General features: G+C 63.6%; 2 protein-coding genes across 3 annotated transcripts; one reads left to right on the top strand and one right to left on the bottom strand.

Moving 5' to 3' along the window:
- Positions 1-2,135: 2,135 nt before the first annotated feature.
- On the top strand, positions 2,136-6,732 carry TINF2 (TERF1 interacting nuclear factor 2; the record flags this gene model as incomplete). Its single annotated transcript, XM_029077394.1, has 9 exons — positions 2,136-2,315; positions 4,232-4,336; positions 4,671-4,772; positions 4,859-4,966; positions 5,045-5,141; positions 5,500-5,953; positions 6,066-6,133; positions 6,287-6,360; positions 6,460-6,732. Coding segments are annotated over 9 exons (1,335 nt in total), but the record flags the coding sequence as incomplete, so codon positions are not given.
- GMPR2 (guanosine monophosphate reductase 2) lies at positions 6,707-14,411 on the bottom strand. Of its 2 annotated transcripts, XM_029077615.1 has the most exons (10): positions 14,282-14,411; positions 12,681-12,795; positions 12,462-12,581; positions 9,760-9,843; positions 9,462-9,635; positions 9,035-9,116; positions 8,834-8,940; positions 8,621-8,663; positions 7,238-7,397; positions 6,707-7,139 (listed from the first exon to the last, which is right to left on the bottom strand). In XM_029077615.1, the coding sequence occupies exons 2-10, from the start codon at positions 12,765-12,767 to the stop codon at positions 6,944-6,946; spliced, it is 1,053 nt and encodes a 350-aa protein (XP_028933448.1). In that variant the 5' UTR covers positions 12,768-12,795; positions 14,282-14,411; the 3' UTR covers positions 6,707-6,943. The 2 variants fall into 2 exon arrangements, with proteins under 2 accessions (XP_028933448.1, XP_028933449.1); XM_029077616.1 differs by lacking the exons at positions 12,681-12,795; positions 14,282-14,411 and adding an exon at positions 11,574-11,657 and having other exon boundaries at positions 12,462-12,551.
- Between the last annotated feature and the right edge of the window lie 64 nt (positions 14,412-14,475).

Below are 14,475 nucleotides of genomic sequence, written 5' to 3'. Positions count from 1 at the left end.
TGAGGGGATACAAGGTGATCAGGTTGTCCCACGTGGGGCTCACAGTTTTCATCCCCATTTGACAGATGAGGGAATTGAGGCCCGGAGAAGTGAAGTGACTGGCCCAAAGTCACACAGCTGGCCAGCAGCGGAGCCGGGATTAGAACCCATGACCTCTGACTCCCCGGCCCGGGCTCTTTCCACTGAGCCCCGCTGCTCCTCTGAGTGAAGCGACTTGCCCAAGTCACGCAGCAGACAAGCGGCGGAGCCGGGATTAGAACCCAGGTCCTCCTGACTGCCAGGGCTTGATCTTTCCACTAGGTCACGCTGATTAAAGAAGTCAACACCTCGCCCTGCAGGGGAGATTACTACAGGAAGGGATCGGGGGGGAGGGCAGAGGGGGCTAACGAAAGGGTCAAGTCGTTTTATACAAAGTCATTGATAAGGGGTCATTAAGGGGTGAGGCTGGGAGTTAGAGGACCTGGGTTCTAATCCCGGCTCCTCCGCTGGTCTCCTGCGTCACCCTGGGCAAATCACTTTTTTGTGCCTCAGTTTCCTAACCGGTAAAGTGGGGATTAAATCCCTGTATTCCCTCCTATTTTAGTAAATTGTATCTGTTAAGCGCTTACTCAGTTCCGAGCACTGTACTAAGCGCTGGGGTAGGTATGAGCCAATCAGGTCGTCCAGAGTCCGCGTCCCATATGGGGTCACAGCGGGACTGGGTGGAAAGAGCCCGGGGCTGGGGAGTCAGAGGATGTGGGTTCTAATCCCGGCTCCGCCGCTTGTCTGCTGTGTGACCTTGGGCAAGCCATTTAACTGCTCTGTGCCTCCTTGACCTCATCTGTCAAATGGGGATGAAGACTGTGAGCCCCACGTGGGACAACCTGATGACCCTGTATCTACCCCAATGCTTAGAACAGTGCTTGGCACATAGTAAGCGCTTAAGAAATATAAACATTATAGGGATTATTCCCATCTGTTGCCTGAATGTACTTTCCAAGTGCTTAGTACAGTGCTCAGTAAGTGCTCAGTAAATTCGATTGAATAAATGAATACCCCAGCGCTTAGAACAGTGCTCAGCACATAGTGAGCGCTTAACAAATACCATTATCATTATCATTCATCCCCATTTTACAGGGGAGGGACCGAGGCCCAGAGAAGTGAGGTGACTCGCCCAAAGTCACGCAGGTGACAAGTGGCGGAGCTGGGATTTGAACCCATGACCTCTGACTCCCAAGCCCGGGCTCTTTCCACTGAGCCCCACTGCTTAGCACAGTGCTTGGCACCGAGCGGGGCGCTGAACAGGTCCGACGGGGACGGAGTCGAGGAGGCTCCACCGTCCCCATCCCTAAACGTTGTGCTGAGCGGGGGACTGGTTGGGTGGCAAGGTGGCCAAGGCTCGGGGCCTGGGAGTCAGGAGGACCTGGGTTCTAATCCTGCCCCACCACTCGTCTGCTGGGTGACCTTGGCCCAGTCACTTCACTTCTCTGGGCCCCAGTCGCCTCCTCTGTCAAAGGGGGAGGGAGGCTGGGAGCGCCACGTGGGGCGGGGATTGGGTCCAGCCCCATTTGCTGGTGTCCAGCCCAGCGCTTAGAACAGTGCTGAGGATGTAATAAGCGCTCAAGTTAGCATCGATGGGGCCGTTGGTCCCGCGCGCCAGCCGTCGTTAGGGACGCGCGGGGGGGTCGCTAGGGACGCGGGAGCCGTCGCTAGGGACGCGGGAGCCGTCGCTAGGGACGCGCGAGCCGTCGTCAGGGGCGCGCGAGCCGTCGTCAGGGGCGCGCGAGCGTAGATGGGGCGAGGCTGCCGAAGCCCAGCGCGCGGCGCCCTTCCCCGCCCGCCCATTGGCTGGCCGCTCCCGCCCTTTCTCCCCCCTCCCTCCCCCGCGGGGGAGGGGGCGGGACCAGAGGCGGAAGTGACGTCGGCTCACCCAACGCAGCCCAGTTTGAAGCGGGGAGTTGCCCGCGTCGCCGCCTCGGAGCGGGAGCGCTGGCTTCGGGCCCGGCCGCAGCGGGCCGGAGCGGACCGGGCCCCGGCCGAGAGCCCGCAGCCGCCGTCGGGCGGAGGGGAGGGCGGCGGGGCGGCGGAGGAAGGCCGGCACGGAGCGCCGGGAGGGCGGCGGGGGCGGGGCCGGAAGCGGAAGTGGGCCGCGCCCCACGGCCGCGGGCCCCGCCCCCCTGCGCCTGGCCGCCGCCGCCGCCTGGCACGTGGTGCGCCTGCGCCGCTCCCCCCACTACCCGCGCGTCCTGCAGCTGCTGAGCGTACTGGACGCCGCCGCCCCCGGCCTCGTCCGCTACCGCCACCACGCGCGCCTCTGCCTCGGCCTGCGGGCCAAGGTACGGCCCGCACCTCTTACTAACGGTCACCGTCATCATCATGGCAGGGCTTCGGCGCCTACTGTGTGCCCGGCACTGTGCTGAGCGCCCGGGAGGGTGCGAGCTCAGCAGAGAAGAGTGATGGTGATGAGCGTTCCGGTTGAGCCCTTCCTAGCTGCCGCTGAGCGCCGGGGGCGGATCCAAGACGTCCGGAGAAACGGCGTGGCTCGGGGACTCCGGGGTCGTGGGTTCGAATCCTGCAAACGCCGCCGGTCAGCTGCGTGACTTTGGGCCAGTCACCTCACTGGGCCTCAGCGGCCCCATCTGTCAGAGGGGGGGGGTGGAGCCTCATCACCTGGTGTCTATCACAGTGCTTGGCCCATAGGAAGCGCTTATCAAATACCCAAATTATTATCCAAGCCAATGGGGTTGGACGCAGTCCCCGTCCCACGTGGGGCTCGCGGTCTCCACCCCCGTTTTACAGGTGTGGGAACTGAGGCCCAGAGAATAGTAATGATGGGATTTGTTCAACGCCTCCTCTGTGCCAAGCACTGTTCTGAGCGCTGGGGTAGATACGAGGTCCTCAGTTTGTCCCCCGTGGGGCTCCCAGGCTTCATCCCCCTTTGACAGATGAGGGAACTGAGGCCCAGAGACGTGAAGCGACTCGCCCAGAGTCACGCCCTTAACAGCGGCGGGGACCGGATTTGAACCCAAGCCCGGGGGCTTGCCTCCGAGCCACGCTGCTTCTGTGCGGTGCTATTTGCTAAGCGCTTATTCGGGGCCGAGCACTGCGCTGAGCGCCGGGCTAGAGGCATTCATTCCTTCAGCTGTATTCATTCATTGTCGTATTTATTGAGCGCTTACTATGTGCAGAGCACTGGACTAAGCACTTGGAAGGGACGATTTGGCAACAGAGACAATCCCTGCCCAACAACGGGCTCACAGTCTACTGGGCGCTTACCGTGTGCAGAGCACTGTACTCAGCGCTTGGAAAGTACAACCGTGCTATTTATTGAACACTTCCTATGTGCAGAGCACGGTAGGGGTGTAGAAGCAGCCCGGCCTTGTGGATAGCGTCAGAAGGTCATGGGTTCTAATTCGGGCCCCCACCACGTGCCGGCTGGGTGACCTTGAGCGAGTCACTTCGCTTCTCTGGACCTCAGTGACCTCATCTGGGAAATGGGGATTGAGACTGTGAGGCCAACGGGGGACAGGGACTGCTCGTATCCCCTCCGGCGCTTAGAACGGTGCCCGGTACGTAGTAAGCGCTTAACAAATAGCATCGTTATTACGTCTCTGGGCCTCACTTCCCTCTTCTGTAAAGTGGGGATGGAGACCGTGAGCCCCACATAGGACAGGGACCGGGTCCAACCCCATTTGCTCGTCTGCACCCCCGGCGCTCAGTAGAGCGCGTGGCACGTGGAGAAGCAGCGTGGCTCAGTGGAAAGAGCATGGGCTTTGGAGCCAGGGCTCATGAGTTCGAATCCCAGCTCTGCCACTTGTCGGCTGTGTGACTGTGGGCAAGTCACTTCACTTCTCTGGGCCTCAGTTCCCTCATCTGTCAAATGGGGATTAAGACTGTGAGCCCCACGTGGGACAACCTAATCCCCCTATGTCTACCCCAGCGCTTAGAACAGTGCTCGGCACATAGTAAGCGCTTAACAAATACCAACATTAACATTAACACGTAGTAAGCGCCTAACGAATGTAATGATTAGTATTACTAAGCGCCGGGGAGAGTCCGCTAGGACAGAAATTAGCAGACACGTCAGCTGCCCGAAACGGTCTTCGGGGCTGGCGGCGAAGGTGGCTCGGAGGCCCCGGGGGGTGGTCGCCCGCCTCGCCCCCGGGCCCGGCCACCCCCCCCCCCCCCCCCCCCCGGTCGGCCCTTACAGGCTAGAGACGCGCCCCCCCCCCCCCCCCCGCCCCTCCCGCAGATGGTGGTGGAGCTGATCCTCGGAGGGCAGCCCTGGCCCCGGGTCTTGGATGCCCTGAACCACCACTTCCCCAAAACCAGCCCCGCGGAGCGCCACCCCAACGCGGTGAGTCTACCCCAAGGATGGGGGCGGAGACGGGGCCGGGCGGAGCGAGCCGGAAAAGCGGCACGGCCTCGTGGGTGGAGGGAGCCCGGGCCTGGCCGCCAGAAGGTCGCGGGTCCTAATCCCGCCCCCGCCACTCTCTGCCGCGTGACCCGGGGCGGGTCCCCGCGCTTCTCCGGGCCTCGGTACCCTCGGTGGGGATCGAGGCCGGGAGCCCCACGTGGGGCGGGGACCGTGTCCACCCCGATTTGCTTGTGTCCGCCCCGGCGCTTAGAAGAGCGCTCTGCACGGAGTAAGCGCTGACCAGACCCCGTGATTATTCTGATCGCCCCGGCAGACGGAACGGGACCTGGTGAAAATCCGCGAGGCCCAAGACTCCTTCTGTGAGCTGGTGTGCCAGCTGGCCAAGGCGCCGGCGGGCCGGGGGCCCCGGCTGCAGGTGAGGGGCCGGGCTGGCGGGGAGGCGGGTCGGGCCCCCTCCCGGCCCCTCGGACCCGCCCCGCTTCCCACTCCGCTCCCCCCCAGGACCTGGAGCAGGAATATGGAGAGACCTTCCTGGTCGCCTTGGAGAAGCTGCTGTTCGAATACCTGTGCCGGCTGGAGACGGCACTGCCCGCTCTGCAGCCGGACCAGGTGCGTGTGGCACGGGGGAGGAGGAGCATCGGGGCAGAGGGGCCGCGCGTGGGCTCTACTCTCCTCTCCCTCCCCCAGCTGCAGAAGGTGCTGAAGAAGCTCGAGCCCGGAGCCGCCGACTCCTTCCCCCCGGCCCTGGGCCGGTACTGCACGGACCTGGGCTGGCCGCCTTCAGGTACCCGGGGGCCGGGGCACGGGTCGCCGCTGAGACGGTCAGGGGTTCCGATCCTTGCCTCCGCCGCTTCGCCTGCCGGGTGACCTCGGAGGGGTCGCTTCGCTTCTCCGGGCCTCGGCTCCCTCAACCGTCAAATGGGGATGGAGACCGTGAGCCCCCCGGGGGACGGGGACCGTGCCCGCCCCGGTTTTCCCGTCTCCCCCCCCCGGCGCTCGGCACCCAGGGAGCGCTTATCGAATAGCCGTGATTATTCCTTATGACGGGGTCCGGTCGGAAGGGGGACGGCCCCTTTGGGAGGCCGACCGGCCGGCCAATCATCCGTCGCCCCCGGGGGTCCGGGCCCCTTCCTCTCTTTCAGAGTTGCCCGCCGCGGGGCCGGCGGCCGAGCCGGGGCCTCCGGAGCGGGATCCCCCTCCCGCGCCCCGCCCGGGATCATCCGGCCAGCCCCCCCGCCGCTCGGCCAGCCCCCCACGCGCCCACAGGCCCAAGGCCCCGGCCGGGAGGAGGCGGCCCGAGGCCCAGACGGGCCGGGACTTCAACCTGGCCCCCCTGGGTCGGCGCCGGGCCCACGGTCAGCACCAGCGAGCCCTCGCCAAGACGAGCCAGAAGGAGCGGCCCACGGCCATGCTGTCCCCGTTCAGGAGCCTCTGCCTTCCGGCCCCGCGGAAGGACAGAACCCAGCCCCCGCGGCCCGGGGCGGGGCCGGCCGGCGCCCGAGACCCCGACGAGGCCCCCGGGGACGGGGGCCGCAGGCCGGCGCCCCCGCCGGAGCGGGCGAAGCGGGCGGAGGAGCCCCTCTGCGAACACAAGGAGTGAGTGGCGCCGGGCCGGGCTTCTCTCTCTGGGCCCCCCCCCCCCCCCCCCCGCGATGCCGGCAGCTCCCCCTCACCCTCTCCTTTGCTTTGCCCCACCCCCTCGCCCCAGGAACCTCTTGCACTGTGCCCCGGAGCCTCCGTGGCCGACGCTCTCCGAGACCAGGGTGCCGGAGCCCGGTGAGTACCGACGGGACCCGGGGGGGACGGGCGGGAGCCGCGCCCTCGCCGAGGGAGAGGGACCCAGGCCCCGCGGGGCGGGGGGGTGGGGGTGGCGGGTAAACCACCCCTCTCCCGGCCCGGCCGATCCGAGTCCGTGGCCGCCTTCCACAGTGCCCTCTCCGGACACCCTCGGTGACCTGGTGCTGGACTCCGAAGACGAAGGGAGTGGCCAGCGGGCCGCCAAGGTGAGTGGCGGGGGCCCGGCCCTAACGTCCCCCGGCCTCCTCGGGCCGCCCCCCGGCCCGTAGTGGGTGACCTGTTCTCCCGGGTCGCCCTCTCTCTAGAAGTCTCTGGAGAACTATCAGAAGACCAAGTTTGACACGCTGATCCCCACCTTCTGTGAATACTTCTGCCCAGCCGAGCGCCGCGGGGCGTCCGCTCCCACCTCTCCCCGGGGCCCCGCCGACCGCCCCCGGCGGAGGCCGCTCTGACGCCCAGACCCGAGACTGCCCACCGGGCCCACCTCTTCTCCTCCTCGGCGGTGGGACGGGAGGGACGGAGAGAGGAAGGAAGGTGCCGCTTTTAACCGAGATGGATTAAAGTCTATATTGGCCAAACTGCCTCCTGGGCGGGCGAGGGCGTGGGAGGAAGGTGCTAGGGGCGGGGAGGGGGTTGGTGGGGAGAGGAGCCACGAGGAAGGAGGAGCGGAGGCTGGAGTGGAGGCTCCGCCTGCCCTCCCCTGTTTCTTCACCCATCTCCAGCCGGGGGGAACGGAGAGGGCAGAGGCGGGCGGGGGGCTCGGGGGGACGTCGGCGGACGGGCGGGAGGTCAGGTCCGGCCTTCGGCGCCGAAGACGGGGTTGAGCTGCTGTGTGACGCGGATGAAGGTGGTCCGCCGGCTCAGCTCCTTCAGCTTGGCGGCCCCCACGTAGGTGCAGGTGGAGCGGATCCCGCCCAGCAGGTCGCGCACCGTCCGCTCCACCGGGCCCTTGAAGGGCACTTCCACCGTCTTGCCTTCCGAGGCCCTGGGGACGACGGCGGGACGCCCGTCACCTCCCCCTCGGCCCATTCCGCCCGGCCCCCCCCCGCGGCCTCCCCGGGCGAGGGCGGGGGGCTCTCCTACCTGTAGTCGGCCACGCCCCCGGCGTACTTCTTCATGGCCAGGTCCGAGCTCATGCCGTAGAACAGCTTGTACTGCTTGCCGTCCCGCTTGATGAGGTCGCCGCCCGATTCCGTGTGGCCGGCCAGCATGCCCCCCAGCATCACAAAGTCCGCTCCGGCCCCTGAAGCAAGGAGGGGTTGGGGGGCGCCGAGTCCGCGGGTCCCCACCTCCATCCCGCCCTTAGGCTTCTGCCAGAGGGGAGGGGGGCAAGGAGGCGGCAACCCTCGGCCCCTCAGTTGCCACTGCCCCCTCCTAGCCGCTTGTTTCTTCGACCCTCTGTTTCTTCAGCGTTTCCCTCTCCCTCTCCCCCCAGTTGTCGGGGTGTGGCAGGGCAGCCCCCCAAGTTTGGGAAGCCTGACCTACAGCCAGGGGAAGAAGGTGGTCAGATTTAGTGCGACTCCAGCCGCCCCCGGAGCCGCTGCCTGTCTGGCTTTGCCTGCTCTCTGGACTCTGGGAGAGACCGGGGACGAATCCCGGGGGTGGGACTCCAAGCGGAGGCGGGAGAGGGAGAAGGAGTATCGGGCTTGGTTTTGGTCACCGGGGGCAGCCCGTGTGGGGCCGGCTCACCTGGGTTCCCCGGGGACGGAGGTCTCCCTCCCTGGGGGAATTTGGGGGTGCCCTGGCCGGAGCTACCCAAGGGGTGGGTGTGGAAGGCGAGGCCCGGTCGGGGGGCGGTCACCCTTACCGGGCGGCTTCCGGCCCGGCTCAAAGCAGGCGACCGTCCCTGGAGTTTTGGGGTCCAAGCCCCCCCCGTCGGGCCGCGCTGGACCTCCACCCCGTAGCTGGGAGCGGCCCGCGCCCCGACAATCCAGCCCCGCGGGGCTCGGGGGAAAACCCCTCTTTGCTGCGCCGAGGGAGGGGATTCCCAGGGCTGCGCTCCCTGGCCTTGCCCCTTCCCCTTGACGTTCAGCCGTCGGGCCGTCGGGCCCCCAACCCCAAACCGGTTCCCAGCTGCGGCGACTGTTAGAGATACCCCTCTGTGGGGTCTGGGGTTCAAAAACAGAAATGGCTGTGGCCTGACCCCAGCCCTAGCCCCGCCTTTCTGTTACTTCCTGACGCTCAGGGCCATCCACAGCCTCAGCCTGCGGCGGCTCGGGTGGGAACAGCCGACTTCTCTGCCCCGGGAGCCGTCTCTCCCTAGGCCCGATCCCATTCCTCCTCACCCCGGAGGATTCTGGAAGAGCTCTGGCGCAGTTCAGCGGGGGACGTGTGGGCTGACCGGCCGGACTCTCGCCTCCGCGTGTCCCCTGCTCGGCTCCCTTCAGGCCTGACTAGAACCTGTCGTCGGCCCTGATTTACCTCCCCGACTGCAACGGGCCCGCTTGCGGCCCCGATCCTACTCACCAAAGGCTTTGGCCACATCCCCGGGACAGCTGCAGCCTCCGTCCTGGCGGGGGGGGGGGGGAGCAGACACGGTGAGAGGTGGGGTGTCGGGGGGGCCTGGCGCACCCCGCTCGCTTCCCCGCCGAGCTTTCTGAGCCCCCCCCCCCCCCGTCCCGGCTCCCGAGGGTGGCGGGCCCCTGTCCCCAACCGTCCCCTCTCGCCCTGGGGACTTACGGAGATGATGTGGCCGTTGAGGCCGTGGGCGGCGTCGGCACACTCCATCACGGCGCTGAGCTGCGGGTACCCCACCCCCGTCTTCTGCCGCGTGGTGCACACGGAGCCTGTGAGGAGGGGATCGGGGGGGGCGGCGTCTGGTGCCCGGGAGGTGCCCGCCCCCTTCTCGGCCTTCCCTTCCGGCCCAGCGGCCCGACTTACCTGGCCCGATCCCCACCTTGATGATATCGGCCCCGGAGAGAATCAGCTCCTCCACCATTTCTCCCGTCACCACGTTCCCGGCCTGCGGGGAATGAAGGGAGGCCGCCCCTTCGTCGCCGCCCGGGGAGAGGCCGGACCGGCGTCCCTCGGGGCGGTGGGTCGGCCGGGACCCTCCCCTGAGCGTGGGGACAGGGGACCCAGCGTCCTGGCGAGGGAGCTTTTATCTCCCTTTCACAGACAAGCCCCGTGGAGTGACTCTCCCAACGAGGTCGCCCAGGGTGGGGATCCCCTCTTGCCCCCCACCCCCCCCGATCTCGGGGGCCACGAGTTATCGGGACGGTGGGGCCGGAGCCTCAAGGGAGAGGAGCGGGGAAACCGCGGGGCGCCCGGAGGCGGTGCAGGCGGGCCGGGGTGAGCCGTGACGTACCATGATGGTGTGCTGGGGGAAGCGCTTCCGCACGACCTTCACGAATTCGACGAAGTCCTCGGAGTAGCCGTTGGCGACGTCCAGGCAGATGTACCTGACCTCCGGCAGGGCCTCCAGGATCTGCACCAGCTGCTCCAAGTCGGAGGAGCCCATGCCCGAGCTGGCCGCCAGGTGCTACGGCCAAGACAGGGGGGGGGGGGGGGGGGGGGGGGGGGGGGGGGGGGGGGGGGGGTCAGCCGGCCCGCCCGGGAGGGGACCGGCCGGCGGGGAGCTGGGGGGACGGGGAGGTCAGCTTTACCTCCAGGCAGTCGGGGTTCTGGGAGGCGAACTCCTTCCACTGCTGCAGGTTGTAGTGCTTGTGGATAGTGGTGAAGAGGGAGAACTGGGGGGGGACAGAGACGGGGCTGTCAAAGGGGGCCTCCCCATGCCCTTCCCTCTGCCCGGGCCCTCACCTTGCCCCCCGTTTGTTGGAGAGGGAACGAGAGGGGGACGGGGGGGAAGTGAGTGGACAGACATCAATGTCCTGAACGCTACGATGGCGGTTGGAGAAGTAGTGGGGAGACTGGGAGTCGGGAGCACTGGGTTCTAGCCCTGGCTCTCGGCCTCTGGCCTGCTGCTTGACCCCCCCCCCCCCCCCCCCGCCACGGGAGGCGCTTCGCTTCCCTGGGCCTCGGTCTCCTCATCTGGATAATGGAGATAAGATCCTCCCGCGTAGGTCGTGAGCACCGGCTGAAGCAGGGCACGTGTCCAATCTGATTACCCCGGCTCAGAGGAAGCGCTTAATACCCTAATTATTCTCATTATTAGCGTGATGCTGATAGATCTAGCTGACGGTCCCGCCCTACCCCCTTTCCGCCCGCGCCCCCCTACAATCACCCGCTGCATAGGAACTTGCTTGCGGAATATCCCTTCTGCCCGCCGTCCAATCTCCCCCTGCTCTCGGTGAAGGGAAGACTACGTCGTTTCTTTGGGATGTTGCTAGGGGGTGTTTGGGCTCAGGGACGGTCTCCTTTGATTCCTGGCCCTTCCCAGGCGCCCACTTGATTCTCTCCTGTCGGGGGGGCAGAGGGAAGGGGCCCACCCCTGAAAGAGTCAGGGTGCTTGGCTTTGGGCCACACTGACTTAGCCGCCCGCCCGATGCAGCTGTTGACGCAGGCAGGGGTTGGGGAGGTTGGGCTGCTTTTGCGGAGCTAAAAGCAAAAGAGTCCCAAAGACCCTGGATTCTAATTCCAGCTCTGCCGCTTGGCTGCTGGGTGGCCTTGGTAAGTCACTTCACTTCTCTGTACCTCAGTTACCTAATCCGTAAAAGGGGGATTAAGACTCCCATGTGGGGTAGGGATTGTCCAAACTGATTAGCTCGTACCTACCCTAGGGCTTAGTGCTTTATGCGTAGTAAGCACTTAAATATTATTATTACAGTCATCAATGGACCGCATTTATTGAGCGCTTACTCTAAACGGAGCACCGTCCTGAGCGCTTGGGAGGGGACAGTATAACAAAGTTGCCAGCCACATTCCCTGCCCACAAGGACCTGACTGCGTAGAAGGGACATTAAAATAAGTTTTGGACAGGTACACAGTTGCGGTGGGGCCGAGGGTGAAGTGGATAAAGGGAAGAGAGCAAGGTAAGGACCAAAAAGAAGGGAGAGGGAGTAAGGGGAAAATGAGGGCCTCTTAGAGGAGATGTGATTTTAATAAGGCTTGGAAGGTGGGGAGGGTGATCATCTGTCAGATACGAAGAAGGGAGGGCGTTTCAAGCCAGAGGCAGGACGTGGGCGAGACAGACGACGGTGAGTGAGGCGGTGTTAAAGGAGCAGCGTGAGCGGGCTGGGTTGCACTAGAGAGTAGACGGGATTCCCGCCCTCCCAGGAGCTTTCCGTCTCGTCGTGAGCACGCCGGCCTCCCGGGGCGGGCCGAAGCGTTAGATCCAAGGGTTGACGGTTCGGCTGGGCCTCGGCAGGCGGAAACGGTGAAAGGGAAAGCGGGTGGGGAGGAGGGGGAGCGGATCTTGGAACCACGCAAAGACGGGCAAGAGGGCAAAGGGGACAAACTGCAAACAACCCAAAGGTTGTCACGGAACGCAAAGCGGCGAAAAGAGCACTGCGAGCTGTACCCAAGGTGGAAAAGGCAGCGGGCTAGGCATCTATCTTCACCGCTACACTCACATATCCCGGGCTCAACACCAGCTCGGCGTCATCTTCAAAAACGAGAGACAATGTATGAATGCACAGCCCTGAAAACTAGGTGGAGCGACGGAATTTCCTGAGGGCCGGGCACTGTACTAGGCGCTTGGGCAAAGTGCGAGGGAAATCTTGCCCAAATGCAGAGCACGGTGCCTGGCGGAGAGTAGGGGCCTGAGAAAAATCATCATTATTAACGTTAATCTAGGAGTCCTGGCTTTGCGGTGAAGAGAAATCAGGTTAAAGGAGGGCTGGAGAGAAACTATGGGAAGAGATAGAAATGAACAAGCAAAAGAGTGGAAAAAATACGCGAGATCTCCTTATTCTCAATGGTCGACTTAACTCTACCATCGACTGATTGATTTGCAGCCTGGGCAAACCTTCTTTCACACCCTGTTTCCCCCCTCTTGGGGACATCCGATGTACTATAAAAACAGAAAGGAAAAGTCTACCTCCCTTCTCTCTCTGCGAACAGGTCAACCTGCCTTCGCTTTGCTAGCTAAAGAGATGTGAAAGATACATCGAAAGTCAATATTTACATATGAACACGCGATAAAAAACAAAGTCTAATGACAGGTACCTATCTGCTTTCCTATCTAACCATTTATCTATACTCAGGGTGACTTTTATCACCGTCGGTTAATATGCTGATATCGTTTTGGCCCTCTCTATTACGCATTCGCGCCTTTTACGTTATTTCCTCCGGGAAACCTCGACTTTGTTGAGGGCCCCCTCCACTTGCCCCTGTTTTCACAGGAGCAATTAACAGGGAGCGTCGGCACGTAAGGAACGACCGAACGGTCATCCCACGCGGGCCTTACCTTACACAGCTCCTTGGCCATCTCAAAAGTGCCGACGGTGTCCATGTTGGCGGCGATGACGGGAATCCCCGAGTAGCTCTGCTTTGAGTTCCGGAAGACGAAGGACCGCATGAGGTTCACCTGTGGGGGGGGGGGGAGAAGATCGCAGGCCGTGGGCCCCGCCTGGACCGTGGCGCCAGTCACCCTTCGCCCCCCCCAACCCGCCGACCTCGGCCTCACCTCGCTGCGAGACTTCAGGGTGCTGCGCTTGGGTCTCAACAACACATCCTTGAAGTCGAGTTTCACGTCGTTGTCGATGTGCGGCATGGTGGGGATCCCCGGGGCGCCCTCGTCCCTGGGGAGCGATGGAGATGGAGAGGTTAGGAGACAGGTGGAAGGAAAGCAGGTCGGAGGGGAGAATCTAGGCTGGTCCCAAAGGCCCCCCCATCCCTCTGACATCCTTGGGGCCAGAGAAGCAGTGTGGCTTAACAATAATAATGTTGGTATTTGTTAAGCGCTTACTATGTGCACAGCACTGTTCTAAGCGCTGGAGGAGATGCAGGGTCATCATTCATTCATTCAAGAGTATTTATTGAGCACTTACTATGTGCAGAGCACTGTACTAAGAGCTTGGAATAGACAAATCGGTAACAGAGACAGTCCCTGCCCATTGACGGACTTACAGTCTAATCGGGGGAGAGGACAGACGAGAACAATGGCAATAAATAGAATCAGGTTGTCCCACGTGAGGCTCCCGGTCTTCATCCCCACTTTAATGACGATGGCATCTGTTAAGCGCTTACTATGTGCAAAGCACTGTTCCAAGCGCTGGGTTGGATACAGGGTGATCAGATGGTCCCACGTGAGGCTCCCAGTCTTCATCCCCATTTGACAGAGGAGGGAACTGAGACCCAGAGAAGTGGAGTGACCTGCCCACAGTCCCCCGGCTGTGGCGGAGGCGGCATTCGAACCCACGGCCTCTGCCTCCCCAGTCCGGGGCCCTTTCCGCCGAGCCGCGCTGGGCTTGGGAGGCAGAGGTCGTGGGTTCGAATCCCTGCGCCTGTCAGTGGCCTGACTTTGGGCAGGTCACTTAATAATAATAATAATAATAATGTTGGTATTTGTTAAGCGCTTACTATGTGCCGAGCACTGTTCTGAGCACTGGGGTAGACATAGGGGAGTCAGGTTGTCCCACGTGGGGCTCACAGTCTTAATCCCCATTTTACAGATGAGGGAACTGAGGCACGGAGAAGTGAAGTGACTCGCCCACAGTCACACAGCCGACAAGTGGCAGAGCTGGGATTCGAACTCATGAGCCCTGACTCCAAAGCCCGTGCTCTTTCCACTGAGCCACGCTGCTTCTCCACTGGGCCTCAGTGACCTCATCTGTCAAATGGGGATGGGGACTGGGAGCCCTTTGGGGACGACCTAATTACCTCGCATCTACCCCAGCGCTTCGAACAGTGCTTGGCACAGAGGAAGCGCTTCACAAATCCCCGCCTCATCGTTCTGTTTATTTCCTGGTCCCTTGGAGGTCAAGGGGGAGCCATGTGGTGGTGGTGGGGGGGCCTTCCCCGTGACCTCTGACCTTTCTCCTCACCCCACTCGCCCATTCCAGGGATGGGCAGGCCACAAGGGGGGGGGGATTCATTCATTCACTCAATAGTATTTATTGAGCGCTTACTAGGTGCAGAGCACTGGACTAAGCGCTTGGAACGGACAAATGGATAACAGAAAAGCGAAGGATGGTCGGGGAAAGAGGGGATCCCGCCCGCCTCAGGGGTCCCACTTCCGGTCGGGGGCGACTGAGCGAGGGAGGGGGGCCCCTCCCGCCGACGAACCTCTGGTTGCTTAGCGACGGGCTAAGAGCCGGCCCGCGCAGGCGCGAGCGAGAGAGCCAGCGCGAGACCCCCGCGGAGCCTGGTGGGTCCTCGCGGCCGGCGGGGGTCGGCGACCCGGAAGTGAAAGCGGAGGGGCGGGGGGGGGCCGACGGGAAATGTAGTCCGGGCCCCGCCCTTCGGTCCGCCCAGGAAGC

The sequence above is a fragment of the Ornithorhynchus anatinus genome, chromosome 13, assembly GCF_004115215.2.
Source record: "Ornithorhynchus anatinus isolate Pmale09 chromosome 13, mOrnAna1.pri.v4, whole genome shotgun sequence".
Lineage (NCBI taxonomy): Eukaryota > Metazoa > Chordata > Mammalia > Monotremata > Ornithorhynchidae > Ornithorhynchus > Ornithorhynchus anatinus.
This window is presented reverse-complemented; position numbering and strand designations above follow the sequence as displayed.